This window comes from Frieseomelitta varia, unplaced genomic scaffold, assembly GCF_011392965.1.
Source record: "Frieseomelitta varia isolate USP_RPSP 00005682 unplaced genomic scaffold, Fvar_1.2 scaffold_417, whole genome shotgun sequence".
NCBI lineage: Eukaryota > Metazoa > Arthropoda > Insecta > Hymenoptera > Apidae > Frieseomelitta > Frieseomelitta varia.
The window spans coordinates 40,266-54,975 of NW_025110165.1; the positions used below are offsets into that span (position 1 = coordinate 40,266).

Here is a 14,710-nt window from a genome sequence, read left to right on the forward strand (position 1 = left end):
TTTTTTGTGTGTTCGTTTCCTTTCTTTTTTATTATTATACGTATCGTACGGTTTACAGATTAACAGTAGTTCCCACCAACATCAGACAGTGACCGATTCACCGTACGCCAAACCGAACAAGGCGACCAAGAGTTCGCAGAGCCCGTTGCCACCCGAGGGCACGCAGACTCGGATTCACATCACCGAGACCCAAACCACTCATCATTATCAGCAGCAGCACGGAGAGCCTTATCCGCCGCAGCCAGCGACTCAGACCAAACAGAATCAATTGGATTCTATGCTAGGGAACCTTCAAGCCGACATGAGTCGCCAAGGAGTGAACACTACTCAGAAAGGATGCTGCAGCGCTTGCGAGAAACCGATCGTGGGACAAGTAAATTCGACAGATGGATCGTCATCTGGATCTTCCTAGATGTTTTTTTTATAAAAAAAGAAAAAAAAAGAAGAAGATTCTCAAATAACAAATGTGATTTCTCGTTGCAGGTGATCACCGCTCTGGGAAAAACGTGGCATCCTGAACATTTCACATGCACGCACTGCAACCAGGAACTGGGCACGAGAAATTTCTTCGAGAGGGAGGGCCATCCGTATTGCGAGCCGGACTATCACAATCTTTTCTCACCGCGTTGCGCCTACTGCAACGGCCCCATTCTAGACGTAAAGCAGCGTCCAATGAACACCCACACACGCCGCGTCGAGTATTACAGCACGTTCCTCGTTATTTTCAGAAATGCGTAACCGCGTTGGAAAAAACTTGGCACACGGAGCACTTCTTTTGCGCCCAGTGTGGCAAACAGTTTGGAGAGGAGGGCTTCCACGAGCGAGACGGAAAGCCGTACTGCCGGGAGGATTACTTCGACATGTTCGCCCCGAAATGCGGCGGATGTAATCGTGCTATCATGGAGAATTACATCTCCGCCTTAAACAGCCAATGGCATCCGGACTGTTTCGTCTGCAGGGTAGGTCATCTTATCGGCGTTTATACGTCAACAGATTCGTTGTACCCATTTGCAGCTACGTTTCCAGGATCAATGCGGTCTCGCAGCATTTCGATAGCTTGTAAAATGTAAAACTTGCAGGATTGCAAGAAGCCGGTATCTGGAAAGTCGTTTTATGCAATGGAGGGTAAACCCGTTTGCCCGAAATGCGTCGGCGTCGACGATGACGAAGAGGAAGAAGAAGAAGCATAAAGGCCGATGGCCACAGGCCGTCGTGTGTTGCTTCGATTTCTTATGTAAAAAGCCCTATTGTTCCCCTCTTTATGCTGTCAGGCTGCTACAATGTACGAACCTGACATCTCCCCCCCACCCCGCCGCCCCCACTCCTCCAAATTTTCTTTCAACAGGTGATTTAGGTGGTCCAAAAAGAATGAATGCACCGACTCGATGTCATCCACGTCGTTATCTCGTTGTCTCTCGAAATCATTGTTCATTTGCATACACGAACATACATACCACGTACACGTATATGGATCAATGTATAGCACACGTGACAAACAGTTAGGGCTACAGTTGTTAGGGAGGGTTACAATGGCGTTCTATGGGAATGCTGTCCGAGCATCGAATTGAATTTCTTTTTTGCTGTCAAATTACGTTTTTTCTAGATAGATGAGCATTATTAACAATCGATCAATCGTTACGCTGATGTTAATTGCTAGTATTGTATGCGAAATAAAAAAATAAACTAGGGAAAAAAAAAACAAAAAACACACACAACACAAAGAGCTAGCTCGTGATGCCGCCGTCGATTGCCACGTGCCTTCGTTGGAGGCAGGTGTGCGCGGACACCGGCATCCTATATTGCTCTAATGATGTTTGTCAACGGATAGATTTGCCGTAAGTTACGATCTGCAGATCTCACGAGCTATTCATATATTAACTCTCTACGTTATTCCATACACATGTACATGCGCGTGTACGCACGCTCGGATGCATCTAATTTATACTTGTCTCGTTGAGTTGTCCCTCCACGAGTTGTAGGGTAGTAGTTTTAGATTCATTCATAAATGAATAGGGAACTGGAGAAACGGCATTGCCACATATATAGTCATCCCTTTTTTTTTTTTATACTCTATACGTAATTTTATTCAATGCTGTCGTAAATTCTTCTCCTCCAGTGAGAAATATTTCTAGTCGATGTACACGCACTTTTTCTTTTGTTATTCGCAGGATTGTAGACAAAAGTTCCAAGGCGGCTCGTTCTTTGATCACGAAGGTTTACCCTACTGCGAGACCCATTATCACGCTAAGAGAGGATCCCTCTGCGCAGGATGTCATAAACCGATTACAGGTTTCTGCGCTTTAATAATCTCTTACGTCATCAGCCACTAACACTTTTTTTTTTAAACAAACGTTCTTCTTTCAGGTCGTTGCATAACCGCCATGTTCCGGAAGTTCCATCCCGAACATTTCGTATGCGCATTCTGTTTAAAACAATTGAACAAAGGCACGTTCAAAGAACAAAATGACAAGCCGTATTGCCATGGTTGTTTCGACAAGCTATTCGGTTAAAAATCTACCGCGAAGTATTCGTATTTGTAATATAAAGACGAACAGGCGCTATTCCGCTTGGCATTACTTGCAATTTTTATAGGCTCTACACACACGTCTATACCGCATGGAATATGTAATCGCTTTAGTCAACATACGGAAAAATTTCACGATTCAAGCTTCTTCGCGTCGTGATTCGAGGCAGCCTTTGAAGATTTTGAACGAACCTCGGTACGCAAATGGTGCAACAATTCAATTATATCACGTATTCTTGTGCATTCTTATAATAAGAGTAAGGTAATAGGATAATCTTTCATTGCCCTTAATAAGGGTACGTCGCTAATATTTTCACGAATATTTTATATTATGTAATTCACTTTGATCATACAGTCTGTAAGGATTATTAAAGGGTGCTAATTAGTAGCTTATTTTTACTAATAATGTAATCGTTGAGAGATTTAGTAGAGAGAAAAGAAACTGCCAATTAAAAAAAGGTATTTATACGAAATTCAAACATTAAACCAAATATTCGCGATTTTTCTGACAGATTTGATACGTATTTGTAATGCTGAAAATTAGATTTTCCAATCCGTTTGTTTTTATAGAGATTAATACTTGCCGAATATCTGGTCATTCGCAGAAAATACAAATATAGATAAATAATGACATCAATTAATCAAACGCAAAGTACTTCATCAAATGCATAATGTAAAAGCAGTAAAAATATGAGGTAAAGATTAATTGTTATAGTATTTCTTCCTGCTTCCTACTTTCTTTATAAAAACCAGGATAGAATGTAAAAATAGACAAGTTTTTTTTATGGATTATTTTTTATTTAACATACTGTTGCACAGCAGTATTCCTGTCGTTTTACCAATAAATATTTAAGAGATATTATATACAGTAACATTTAATATTGTGCTTGCAAAGTCTACATCGAGATAAATAAAAGAATGTGTATTAAAGGAAACTTAACGTCAAGAGTATAAGTATAAAAATACGAATGTGTTGTCAAGTGTCACAGTTTATACTGACATATTAAAGGCAGAAAAGAATAAATAATATTCTAATCATACAAAGGCTTTCCTGCCGAAATAAGTATATCACAGATACTGTCTTTTAGACTTTTTTTTCTTTTTTTTTAGAAAAATTGTCATGCCAACGTTGGAAATAATTCAGAAAAACTTTCGTGCCAAAGATCCGACAAACCCATGTTACCCTTTTCAAGTCGTATGTCTGAGTTTGGGGAACCGTGCGATTCGTATCCATAATCGGATGCGTTAGAGTCTAATTTCGTGTGTGTGTAATTGTTATCCACATCTTCAGAATGTATGCTCGATGGTGACATAGAATCCGTGTTTGTATAACATGGTGACAACTGATTGGTATAATAATTCGGCGTTAAGTAAGTTGAATCTTCATTTGAACAAATACCGTCCGTAACTACTTCTTGAACGCATTCTTGAATGCTCACGTTGGTTTCGTCTCCGGGGTAAATGATCATTACAGAATTGGTTGCCTCGTCGTAGGTACCATAAATAGTGTCTAAGTCGTGCGTTTCGACTTCTTGTTTTACTTCGACCTCCGATTTTATTGACACAGGTGCGTTTGTGCTTGTGGTATAAGACGTACTGACTGTGCTTGAAACAGGATGCCACGGTTGATGTATACTCATGCTTCTACAGGTTCCATTGGTTTCCACATCTTTTGGTGTCTGCCCCACCACTCTTTTTGGATAGTGACATTTCTCAGTGGTATTTTCCTTGGCTGACACCTACACAAGACACAATCGTTATATCATTAACGAAAGGAAGACTGAGTTGTAAATGTAAAACATAAATTTAGAAACGAATGATGTGTTTAATAATATTTTACAATGACGGATATTATTTCCGAAAACCACCAGTTTCTGATCGACATGAAATACTGAGAAGAGGAAGGACACCAATATAAAATATAAAATTTCAATTTCTGGTATTTAATTTCCTCATTAGAGTTATTAATAAAATAAACTTTGAATACAATAGATTGAATTCTATGTATAGTTTATAATAAATACTCGAAACTAAAATTTTATATCGATCTGCTTTTCAGAACTGCAGCCAAATTTCGATGATTTCAAATGAATTACACAATACAATATCAAAGTTCTTTTGATCTTTCAAACAATTCATTCATTCCTATAATATAAGGTAATGAAATTAAAATATTTCGTGATATAATTTCCCAACAAATTGGTAATAATCAAAATACTCACTTGTTCATTTGTTCTATGAGAATTTGCTTCCACTTCTGCTGTAACCTCCCGTAGCAGGCTCTCTGCAAGTTCTTCAAGTCGTTCGATGTAATCGTCACCTTGGAGGTCACCAAACAATTCTTCAAGAGGAGGTAGATGGTCAGTATCTTCAGGAGAATTGTTGCTCCTGGGGTTAGTGTCAGGGACGGTGCCAGCTGTGTTGTTCCACCCTGCTGCAGAGGGTGAGTGGGGGACACTGTAGATCCCAGTGAGGACACAGCACAGCCGACACGACTCTGGCACATGGAACAGGCAAATTCTCCCACGTTCTTGCTCTCTCTTTCCTTCCTTAACCTTTTGTTTTCTGTGACCAGTATTTCATTCTGCGATCTTAATATCGAGCATTCCTGTGTCAACAATTCATTTTGTTCTCTCAATGTTCGAACAGTTTCTTCCAATTCGTCGAGTTTCGCCTTTTTACGGTCCCGAGAAGTTTGAGCTGCTACCCTATTTTTTAATTTCCTACAAAATAACATTTCGAATTAATCAAATACTAATCTTGAATGTATTTGTTGTTACATGGTACGAATATTTGAAAACCACAAATGGAAAATATGACAAGTCAAATTTCCCGCCTTTTTTGAATTGAATGTGTGTCTCAAAATCAATATGCTCTATCAACTTTTACATTTAAATATTTTCTCAAACTTGGAAAGTATTAATGAAATATTAGCTACGAAGATTAATATCAATAAAATTGAATTAATCCGGCACTAGAGTGGGTAATCCTGGGTTAATATAATATAGCTGACGTTAGTATGATTCACGTAGTACAAAACATCCTAGACCTCAGTATCTGTTGTTTATTTTGAAAAAGCTCGTATCCTTGAAATTATTAGATCAGACTTTAGACTAAAACACTTTCTTTTTATCCATCGAATATAACACAAAAATTGGCTTATCATATTTCTCTCGCGTGTTTATCATTTTCATTTCTTATCAACGTACTTCCTCTGTAATTTTTCCTCCCACGTCAAGTGGTCCAATCGCCGTTTCTTTCCACGGACGCATACATCTGTTTTGAACGATGTACCGTCGTCTTGCATTTCCTCATACTTGGTAAGTTTTTTCGGATCCATTCTCGCTTTGTCGGTTAGTACAGAGGCGCAGAAATTCAATTTCGGCACGGATTTCGACAACTCGGTCGCCGATATAACGCCAGGCGTCTTTGACGACAGGCCTTTAGGCAACGTGATGATAACACTTTTCAATACGCTCATAATCAGCCATAAAATATAAGATGAATTTACTATTGTCACTTGCTCTAAAACAGCACCGCTCCTATCTGTCGCGTGTCCAACTTCTCGAACCACCGGCTGCCGAACAACGACTGATCCGATACATAACACTGACCGACGGAACGAAAATTCCGTATGCGCTTCCTAGCTGATGTAATCGTACTGACAGGGTGCAACATCTGACCAGCCGTAGAATATCCTAGAACCGGACTTGCATCAGCCTTCGTCGTGACTGGTTGAAACCGCGAACGTTCCATGTGGAGATCCGTTATTGGTCGCCAGGCTCGGTCGTTTGCTCGTCGTCGTGTACTCTTCCACTACTACATGGAATAATTACACATCACTTACGTCATTCCACACGGTATTATCATATCACTTCTTTTTTCTAATTGATTCCACCTACCGTAGTGATATCCTATCACGTTTGGAGTTTCTTAAAAATATTCCATGTAAAAATTTTCGTAATGGTTTATGCTGCTTGTGACATCATTTTTCGAATTCAGTACGTCATTTGACGAAAGTTTTTACTTGCGATGAATATTAAAAATTTCATTGAATTATCTGTAAAGTATTCGTATTCGTTGAACAAGTAGGCATATGTGAGGAATGCAAATGGAATTCCAACCACGCAATGTATTTATAAAAAAAAAAAATGGTATAAATACAAAAGGAAAAAAAGTATAAGATATAGGGTTTTTATGAACAAGAAAATCGAATAATTAACGTAAAATTGAATGTAATATATAGATTTATAAACGATTTTTAAAAGAACGCATTTATAAAAGATGCGTTCATATCAGAATTTCCAGGCTATTACAGTGTTTTACAATGTTCAATACAGTGGCGACGTCTATGTTTCACGTAGATATTATAGGTCATCAACTTATCAATACAACAAGGATGGAGCATTGTGTAACAGTCGGTACTGCGGATTGTTAAAAAACAAAAATCTGTACAATTTAAATTATAATTTCACCTACTACGTTTCTATTCATCGACGAATCTATTCACCTGTTACGATAAATTATAATTTCATCTAGTGGAAAGTATTTATCATTTATTTGAACGATCATTGCTAGACATTGGAATCTAAGACAGTAAAAAGCGTAAAGTAAATTTTCCGATGCAGGAACCAATCAAAGATTTTCGCACGAAAGGCAGCACGAGCACATAAGGTTGGCCATCCCGGCGGTTGCATCGTGCATCGTGCATCGTGCATCGTGCATCGTGCATTTCATAGATACTAGCCATTAATCTACGGAATCGACCACGCTGTAGAGAAGGAAATCGCGGCGGCCGAGCAAGATGAGAATAGTGAGGGGAAGAGGGCGTTGCAAAATGTGGTGAGCCGACACGAGGGTTCGACAGGACTTGGCTTTCAGTCGCAACTCGGCAGTCTGCACGAGATGATCGAGTTAGGCATAGTACGGTGTGTAGTTTATGTATATATGCACGTTACATGTATACGCGTACAGTGCATGTATTAGTGTTCATAGGCGCAGTCTCGCGTGTGTACGAGTAACCGATACGCCGGACGGGTTGACACACGCGCAGCAATGGCGTACCCCTTCGAAGAGGCCTGAGTGTGTTTTCCGTCATCGAGTATTCCCTTGTGCCGCTGTGTGTGCCGTGTGTAATAAGGACAAATTCCTGTAGAAGATCATCACATGTAAGCCGATGATAGAATTGCGGAACGACGTCGACGCATTAGGGTGTTTCAGGCTTGAAATCAACGAACGAGACGGAACGACGTTACGCCCAACCAGCGTGTCACATCCAAATCGCATTGCTCGCACTGATACACGAGTCGGCTCTCCGTTTCCACGAACATAGTTGAAAGTTCTATCAATGAAAACGTCTGGCCGAGAAGGAAGTTCGTTAAAATGGGAGTACGGCATTCTAGTGTTTAAATGCAAACATAACGATGCGTGGATGTAGCAGCCGGAACAGTACGTGCGAAGGGTTCGTGGCAAAGTGAAGGTGATTGGTCTCACACGAGAGAAGATTCGAAGGAAAGGGAAGGAAAACTAAGGAGTCGCACTTTGAAGGAATAATTTGGAGGTATGAGCGAGAGATCTTAGTGAAACGGGGTATATAAACAGAAAAAATCGGAAAAGGGAGAGATCGATGTTGCAAGGAAGCCGGTCTCGAGCGAATCAGGGCCGGTGGTGTTCGAATTCATAGTTGGTTGTAAGCTCTTTACCTACAACTTCTTCCCCCTTCCCTCTCTCGAAATATGCGATAACACTCCTTTGCTCGTGTACATTGGAGGCTTCCGCCTCGAGGGCTTTCCTCGGTGTTGGATATAATAGCTGATTGGTCCAACCCTTGGATAAGGTAACCCTCTCTTGCTGCCATGAATCGTACCGATTTTTCTCGCTTCGTTTCAAGGTATGCCCGTGACAGCGAGAAATACTATAATCGTTAAGGCGTTCGCACCCGTGAATACGATTCGGAAAGAGGTTGAGAACGAATCGAGGAAAAAAGTATAAAAGAAAGAAAAAGAGGAGGAAGAAGAAGAAGTCGAGAAGGGAAAGAAGAGAGAGAGAGAAAAAAAAACAGAAAGTGCCGGAGGATCGCGAATTCGCGTCTCCGGCTGTGTGGCAAAAGATCGGGCAATCTTAACGCTGGGCGAGACGGAGAGCAGAGGATCTTGGTCGTCATCGGGGAGAATAATCACGAGGATCCCACGAAATGAGAGCCTAGCGTTCGAGGTGGGTCGTTGGTCAGCGGGCGTGCAAGAAGGGACGGTTCGGCGGCGGAAGCCTGGATAGTAGGAGGTTTCCAACATGGCCGCTGCCTGCTATGAGAAGGAAGTGGTGGTAGGTGCCGCTATGCATGGACACGGTCATCACCATCACCACCACCATCATCATCACCATCACCATCACCATCATGGGATCGCCGGCGGGTCTACCGGCAGCGGCGGCGGCGGCGTCGCGGCTGCCACGACTCCCGTGACGGGCCCGACCGGACAGCAAACCGTCCTACCGGCCGCATCGACCGGCATCCTCGACACCACCACCGCTGCCGCCGCTGCTGCTGCTGCCGCCGCCGCTACTACTACCGTCGGCTCCAGTACCACCGGAAATTCGAATGCAACCGCCACCGCCACCGCCGCAGCTGTTGCGGCCGCGACGGCCGCGGCGGCAGCCGCCGCGGTCGCAGTCACTACCTACAAGGACTACAAGGATTATTCGCAGCCTCTCCATGTCGATTGTAGCGTCGAGTACGAGCTACCGAGCCAGGCAAAACCACCGCCTGGCGGCGGTGAACCCCTTCTCATGATACATCCGTGCTACTATCGACGCGCCGAACGCGAGAGAAGAAGTCCTTTCGTCAATAATCTACCACCGCCGGCAAACGCGCCGATGTCATCCTCCAGGCGAAGCAGCAGGCGAAACGCGTCGACCAATGTAGCGACTGCCACCGTCGCCCCGGCCTCAGTCTCCGCCGCTGTTTCCTCCACTGCGTCCGTCGTCGCACCGTCCTCCACGGTTGCCGCCGTTTCTACCTCGACCGTGTCATCTTCGAGTTCCGCTGCCGTTGCCGCCGCCGCCGCCGCTGTCGCCGCAGCAGCGGCCCCTGTCTTATCGGCAACCGCAGCCGTCGTCGGAAATACCGATTCCGGATCGAATCTCGTTTCCGCAACCGGTCAGATGTCCGCCGCGGCTATGGCGGCTTCCTATCGCGCGGCTCTCAATGCTGCTGCCACTCTTTCCCAACAACAACAACAGCAGCAGCAGCAGCAGCAGCAGCAGCAACAACAACAACAACAACAGAGGCGTCATCATCCGCAACAGCAGCAACCACCTCATCCATCTTCGTCGCAGCAGCAGCAGCAACAACAAACTCATCATCATCATCATCGACCTCACGCTCATTCACATCACGGTCAACAGCAACCGCAGCAGCAACAGCAGTCCAGTTCGGTTACGTCGACCTCCGCCGGAACCGAGCTGATCTCTGCTGATGAAAAGGCAGTCATATCAGGTATTTATCAACATTACTTCCGCGCGATGCGCGCTCACAATCATCAGCATCGGCAGCAGCAGCAACAGCAACCGCAGCAACCGCCGCAAGCCACGCAGCAACATCGAACGGCTCATCAACTTCATCATCAACCTCACCAAAGCGACCGAAGTTCCTCCTCGTCAGTGACGCCGACGGCCACGTCGATCTCTGGCATTCTACGACAGACCTATCAACAGACATATAACGCGACCAACAGTTCGAACTCGTCGACTCATCTGCGAGCAACGACAGCCTCGGCGGTCGGACATCATCCGTACAGGCGGCCGTCGGCGACGTTACTATCACGTGCAGCCTCGTCGCACGTTGGTCAGCAAGCTTCTTCCTCATCTTCCTCGTCCTCTTCTTCCTCCTTGACGTCGATCGGTGCTTCCAGCGGCGTTTCCAGCGTGTACGCGAGCACGATACACAGGCATCATGCGACCTCGCTGCACGCCCTTCAGGCGGCTGGTTTCTACGAAACGCCCGGTTATCATGCGCTTTTACCGCAGAGTTAGGTGTCTACCGGCATCGGTAACAGAAGCAGTAACAGCAACAGCGCGACCGACCCCATTGCCGCCGCTACCGTTCATTTATTCACCTAATCCGGCTGCAAAGCTGTGTGCTCTCTCTTCCCTATTGTACGACTTATCTTCCATACTCGTTAAAGAGCATACGGGTTGGTCTAAACTCTGCCTGGTACACTCGGGATACATCTATCTCTGCGACGTACACGCTACTTCTATCCTACGTGTATATTCCATCGTACATACGTGCATCTATGTGCATACGTACGTTTCGTGTGTATGTATATATGTACGTACATATATGCATGTATCGTCGTCGACGCAACGATCGTACGTGCCGTGCTCGCCGTTGTGTTGGCAGCAGTGTGCGGGTGGCCGGACGGACGGACGGACGGACGGACGAGCGAGCAGAAAGCCACAGAATAAACACAAGACGTATACACACCACCACCATCACCATCACTACTATCATCATCACACATAGAGAGAGAGAGAGAGAGGAGAGATATACATTCGAGCCAGGGACAGACGAAGGGAACTAACTATACGAGGCAACTGAAATGGTCGCATCCGTGTATGTATATACGCATCGACCGATTTCATCCACCTGCGATACCTGCACTGCGTTCAGGTATAAAGATCAATTTGCTTAGGCTCTCTGTATTAACGACTTATTTTTAACCGGCACACACTTTCAGCCGTAGAGAGACAGCCGAGAGAGTTTCCTCCGCGTAAATTCCTGAAACTTGGATGCCTTTCTTCGCCGGCCAAACATTCGTGTACCACGCGGTTGTCTTTCGTTATATACAACCGCCGTGGTGGCGACGGCAGTCTCGTCCTTTTTCCCTTCTTCAAGATCGTCAGCCGCGAATACATACGTAATAGTACTTTCTTTAGGACTCTATAAGAATCATAGTTGGAATACTTTCTCATCCTGGATCGAAGCTTTGATTCATCCGTCTTCTTCGTTTGTACGTACACGTATACGTGTACAGCCAGGCCGGATCGACAATCATCACACTCGCAAGTGCCAAAGTCCGAACGCAAGCTTGTCGAACGTTGTCCGACAGAGTGGCAAGCGCGACATTGCCAAATCGAATACATACATACACACATGTACATAGTAGTAGTTTCTCTTGTATCTGCTTCTCTCGTCCCGCGATGGCCAAACGTCGCAGGAAATCGTCGGAGCGGCGGTGATCGTTGCGATCGTACAAGTTTGTCCAGCTCTGACGGAACGTTCCTCTCTCGCGCGCGCCCTTTCACCACCGCGGCTTTCCACCCGTCCTCTTCTAGCCCCTTTTGTCGTTCGTTCGTTCGTTCGCTCCGCGGGCCTCTCTTTGTTTCTCTCCGTCTCTGTCGGGGAGCATCTCTGGAAACTCGAGGTCCGAGAAAAAGAGAGAGAACGAGAGAGAGAGAGAGAGAGAGAGGTCGGAGCAGGATTTCTTCTTTTTTATCCTGCGCCCTTTTCAAAGAGCGCGCTCAAGGAGAAACGGACGGGGACCGTATTTCGTTACACGGTAACGATCGATCAACGTGACCGCACGACCGCACCGGCGGTACGGGCGAGCCGTGGCGAAGCGAGACGAAGCGAGGCGAGGCGAGGCGAAACGAGACGGCGGGTTGGAACAGGATGGGACGGGACGGGATGGAACGGAACGGAACGGAACGGAACGGAACGGATCTGGGCGGTTACGGGTCGAGAAGGGAGCGAGGGACGTGACCAGACCAGACGAGAAGGGGGCGCGGTCAAGATGGGGATCGGCAGAGACGAAACCGAGAGACGACGGCCCGCACGCACCGGAGGGAGCAGGATACGTCGACTCGTATTCCGAAAACACTGACGACCCATGTGCACGGGATGATGAACGTTAGACTAACAGTCGCTAATGCGAACCTGCACCGCACACCGCCCGAGCTCCTATAATTTCCACCCGTCGCGCCTCGCGAACCGCCCGTGGAAAAACGAGAGAGAGAGAGAGAGAGAGACAGCTTCGGGGAACTGTGGCGTCTGCTTTCCGAACACGCCAAAATAAACGAAGAAAAGAAAGAAGGGCGGGAAAGAAATGTGAAAGTCACGGAAGGCGGTCACTCTTTTTCGTTTCGTTCGCCAATGGGTAGGCCCAATAGGCTCGACAGAGGGGTTCGACGGTTCCGACAAATTTCTGTTTCCCAAATTTCTGTTCAAAGCTCGTCCCTCGAACGTTGTTGCAGGCGCGCGGCTGGCATTAACGACCTGTTTTCCACGACGCGTTTCTGTGGAATTCGTCAGCCTCTCCTCCGTTCCTCGGACAGCGCGACGTTGACGCGTTTATTTTTGTAGAAAATGCGCGCTCTTGCGAGACGTCTCTTCGAAGACGTGAGATCCGCGATTGATTTCGTGCGAAGGAGGAGGGAATATGAAAGAAAAAGTAGTTTTTAAACGCTTGCGCGGGAATTAGCTTCTTTGCTCTTCGGTGATCAAGCCGATAGTGGAAAATACGTTTCCAAGTAACGTAGAACGGTCCGTTCACTCGTCAGAGGGTTAAACTTCATCCACTGATAGATATTTATACGACGTGGAAGGAAGGAGAGCATTATTGTACCTCGTTGAAACCCCCGTCGAACTCGTTATATAATGTGACGTCGACATCGGGTAATTAGGAAGCGTCGCAAGCAGAAATGTTGGCCGGTGACTTTGAAAAGGTTTCACCGGTTCGTTTGTCGGTTTCCTAGCCTATCCTCTCTTTCTCTCTCTCTCTCTCTCTCTTTCGTTTCTTTCTACCGGCGGACAGAGTAAAAAAAAGTCCGTCGACGCGTTATTTTTAAATTTCACAATTTCCTCAGCGTTTTCGCACGTTTTCGCAACGTTCGTTCGTTGCTAAATCGACTTCTAACATCATCAGTCCCGAATCCCCTCGTCGTACACCTCGCGTTCCAAATCGAAACACGAAGGCGGCACACGTGGAAATTTTCAGCTCCTCGGTCGGTCGTGTGTGCTCTCATCTTCGTTCCTGGTAAAATTTGTTGGCAGAGGAGACCGGTTGGTCGAGAGAGAGAAAGAGAGAGAGAGAGAGAGCACAGTTCGTTCCTGGCACCACTTACCCTTCGCCCGTCCATCTCGGCCGGGGCATTTCCGCCCCGGTGTTTTTGCTCGTTCAAAGGGAACGAACCTCTTAGCGGCAAAGTAGAGGGAAGGCTAAACGGATACAGGGCCTAAATAGAGTTACTTGGACTGTGCGCGACGTTATCGTCGTCGACGAGAGAGCAGCTTCTCTCTCCTCTCTCTGTTTCATCGCGAACAATTTCCCAATCTACAAACCCCTGTCCCCACCCCCTCTTCAGCAGTTGAAATTCCAACTGCAGTTTGTTTTCGACGATCAATCAGGCACGCATTCAGAATCATTCTCTCGGACGGTGTCGTCGAAAAGACTTCGAAAATAACAGAGTGGCTCTTTTCCGAGTTCAGCTTTTACAGTAATCTCTCTACGTATGTACAGAGTGCGTGCGCGCGACTTTCTCTCGTCTCCGATCGTCTACTACGTTCCCTTCGTCGTGTATCGCCGAATCTCGCTTACTATGCAAAGGGTACGCTCGTAGAATTCGATTGTCGTCGGTCGCGCGGTGTGTCGAAAGAGAGAACGAACGATCGAAAGAGGGAAAGGGGGGGAGGGAGGGAGGAGGGGGCAAGCGAACGACAGAACGACCGAAAAACTCCGTTAATCGGAGGCACTGTAGCGTCGAAGAGACGCCGGGGCGCGCGGTCGAATGTCAAGCAGAGTGCCCGAGTGCTGATACGATCGAGCCTCTGCGCCTTAAACTTCTTCAGCTCGTGCATATCGGGAGGGATCGACGCTTAAAAGTGTCTCGCCCGCTGACAATTTCATGAAAATGAGCGAGCTCTTTGAACGCTGTTACCAACGCTACAGCGAAACGTTTCCGTGTGCCAAACACGTTCCTCGTGACGTGTATTCCATCATTCGTCCGCGTTTCTCTCCCCGTTCAATTACTACTCCTGTGGCGTTCTTTTTTTTTTTTTTTTTCTTTTTTGCCCAACGTATCGACGAAAAAACGTTTGGACAGACCTTCTTCCTATACGTGTCAGTATTACTTCTTGCATTTACACATATCTCGCGTATAAACCACGCGTTTATCGTCGTCGGGCGAGTA

General features: G+C 45.9%; 3 protein-coding genes and 1 long non-coding RNA gene across 7 annotated transcripts in view; 3 read left to right on the forward strand and 1 right to left on the reverse strand.

The window, feature by feature from the left end:
- LOC122531788 (paxillin-like) overlaps positions 1-1,698 on the forward strand; it is a 12,270-nt gene extending 10,572 nt beyond the window's left edge. The window contains 4 exon segments of the mRNA XM_043659992.1: positions 59-373; positions 484-657; positions 729-959; positions 1,080-1,698. Coding sequence (XP_043515927.1) covers positions 59-373; positions 484-657; positions 729-959; positions 1,080-1,190 — 831 coding nt within the window. The 3' untranslated portion in view covers positions 1,191-1,698.
- A 2,361-nt stretch (positions 1,699-4,059) lies between these two features.
- On the reverse strand, positions 4,060-6,232 carry LOC122531791 (X-box-binding protein 1). Its single transcript, XM_043659997.1, has 3 exons — positions 5,734-6,232; positions 4,747-5,247; positions 4,060-4,263 (listed from the first exon to the last, which is right to left on the reverse strand). Exons 1-3 carry the CDS (start codon positions 6,003-6,005, stop codon positions 4,161-4,163), a joined length of 876 nt encoding a protein of 291 aa, XP_043515932.1. The 5' UTR covers positions 6,006-6,232; the 3' UTR covers positions 4,060-4,160.
- A 1,045-nt stretch (positions 6,233-7,277) lies between these two features.
- On the forward strand, positions 7,278-14,160 carry LOC122531793. 2 transcript variants are annotated; one of them, XR_006307399.1, is made up of 2 exons: positions 7,278-7,774; positions 12,143-14,160. It is a non-coding gene; the product is annotated as an uncharacterized LOC122531793 (long non-coding RNA). The 2 variants fall into 2 exon arrangements; XR_006307398.1 differs by having other exon boundaries at positions 12,147-14,160.
- LOC122531789 (centrosomal and chromosomal factor-like) lies at positions 7,768-12,607 on the forward strand. Of its 3 annotated transcripts, none has more exons than XM_043659993.1 (2): positions 7,768-8,213; positions 8,415-12,607. In XM_043659993.1, the coding sequence occupies exon 2, from the start codon at positions 8,813-8,815 to the stop codon at positions 10,550-10,552; it is 1,740 nt and encodes a 579-aa protein (XP_043515928.1). In that variant the 5' UTR covers positions 7,768-8,213; positions 8,415-8,812; the 3' UTR covers positions 10,553-12,607. The 3 variants fall into 3 exon arrangements, with proteins under 3 accessions (XP_043515928.1, XP_043515929.1, XP_043515930.1); XM_043659994.1 differs by having other exon boundaries at positions 7,768-8,084; XM_043659995.1 differs by having other exon boundaries at positions 7,768-8,003.
- Positions 14,161-14,710: the final 550 nt, after the last annotated feature.

What these genes read in the sequence shown, in the direction of transcription:
- LOC122531789 (XM_043659993.1), top strand. Translation starts at nt 8,813, where the DNA reads ATGGCCGCTGCCTGCTATGAGAAGGAAGTGGTGGTAGGTGCCGCTATG.
- LOC122531791 (XM_043659997.1), bottom strand. Translation starts at nt 6,005, where the DNA reads ATGAGCGTATTGAAAAGTGTTATCATCACGTTGCCTAAAGGCCTGTCG. An exon ending in GAGGAAAAATTACAGAGGAA is followed by an intron (nt 5,248 to 5,733) that starts GTACGTTGATAA and finishes GTTATTTTGTAG; the next exon opens with GAAATTAAAAAATAGGGTAG. An exon ending in CTCATAGAACAAATGAACAA is followed by an intron (nt 4,264 to 4,746) that starts GTGAGTATTTTG and finishes TGTCTTGTGTAG; the next exon opens with GTGTCAGCCAAGGAAAATAC.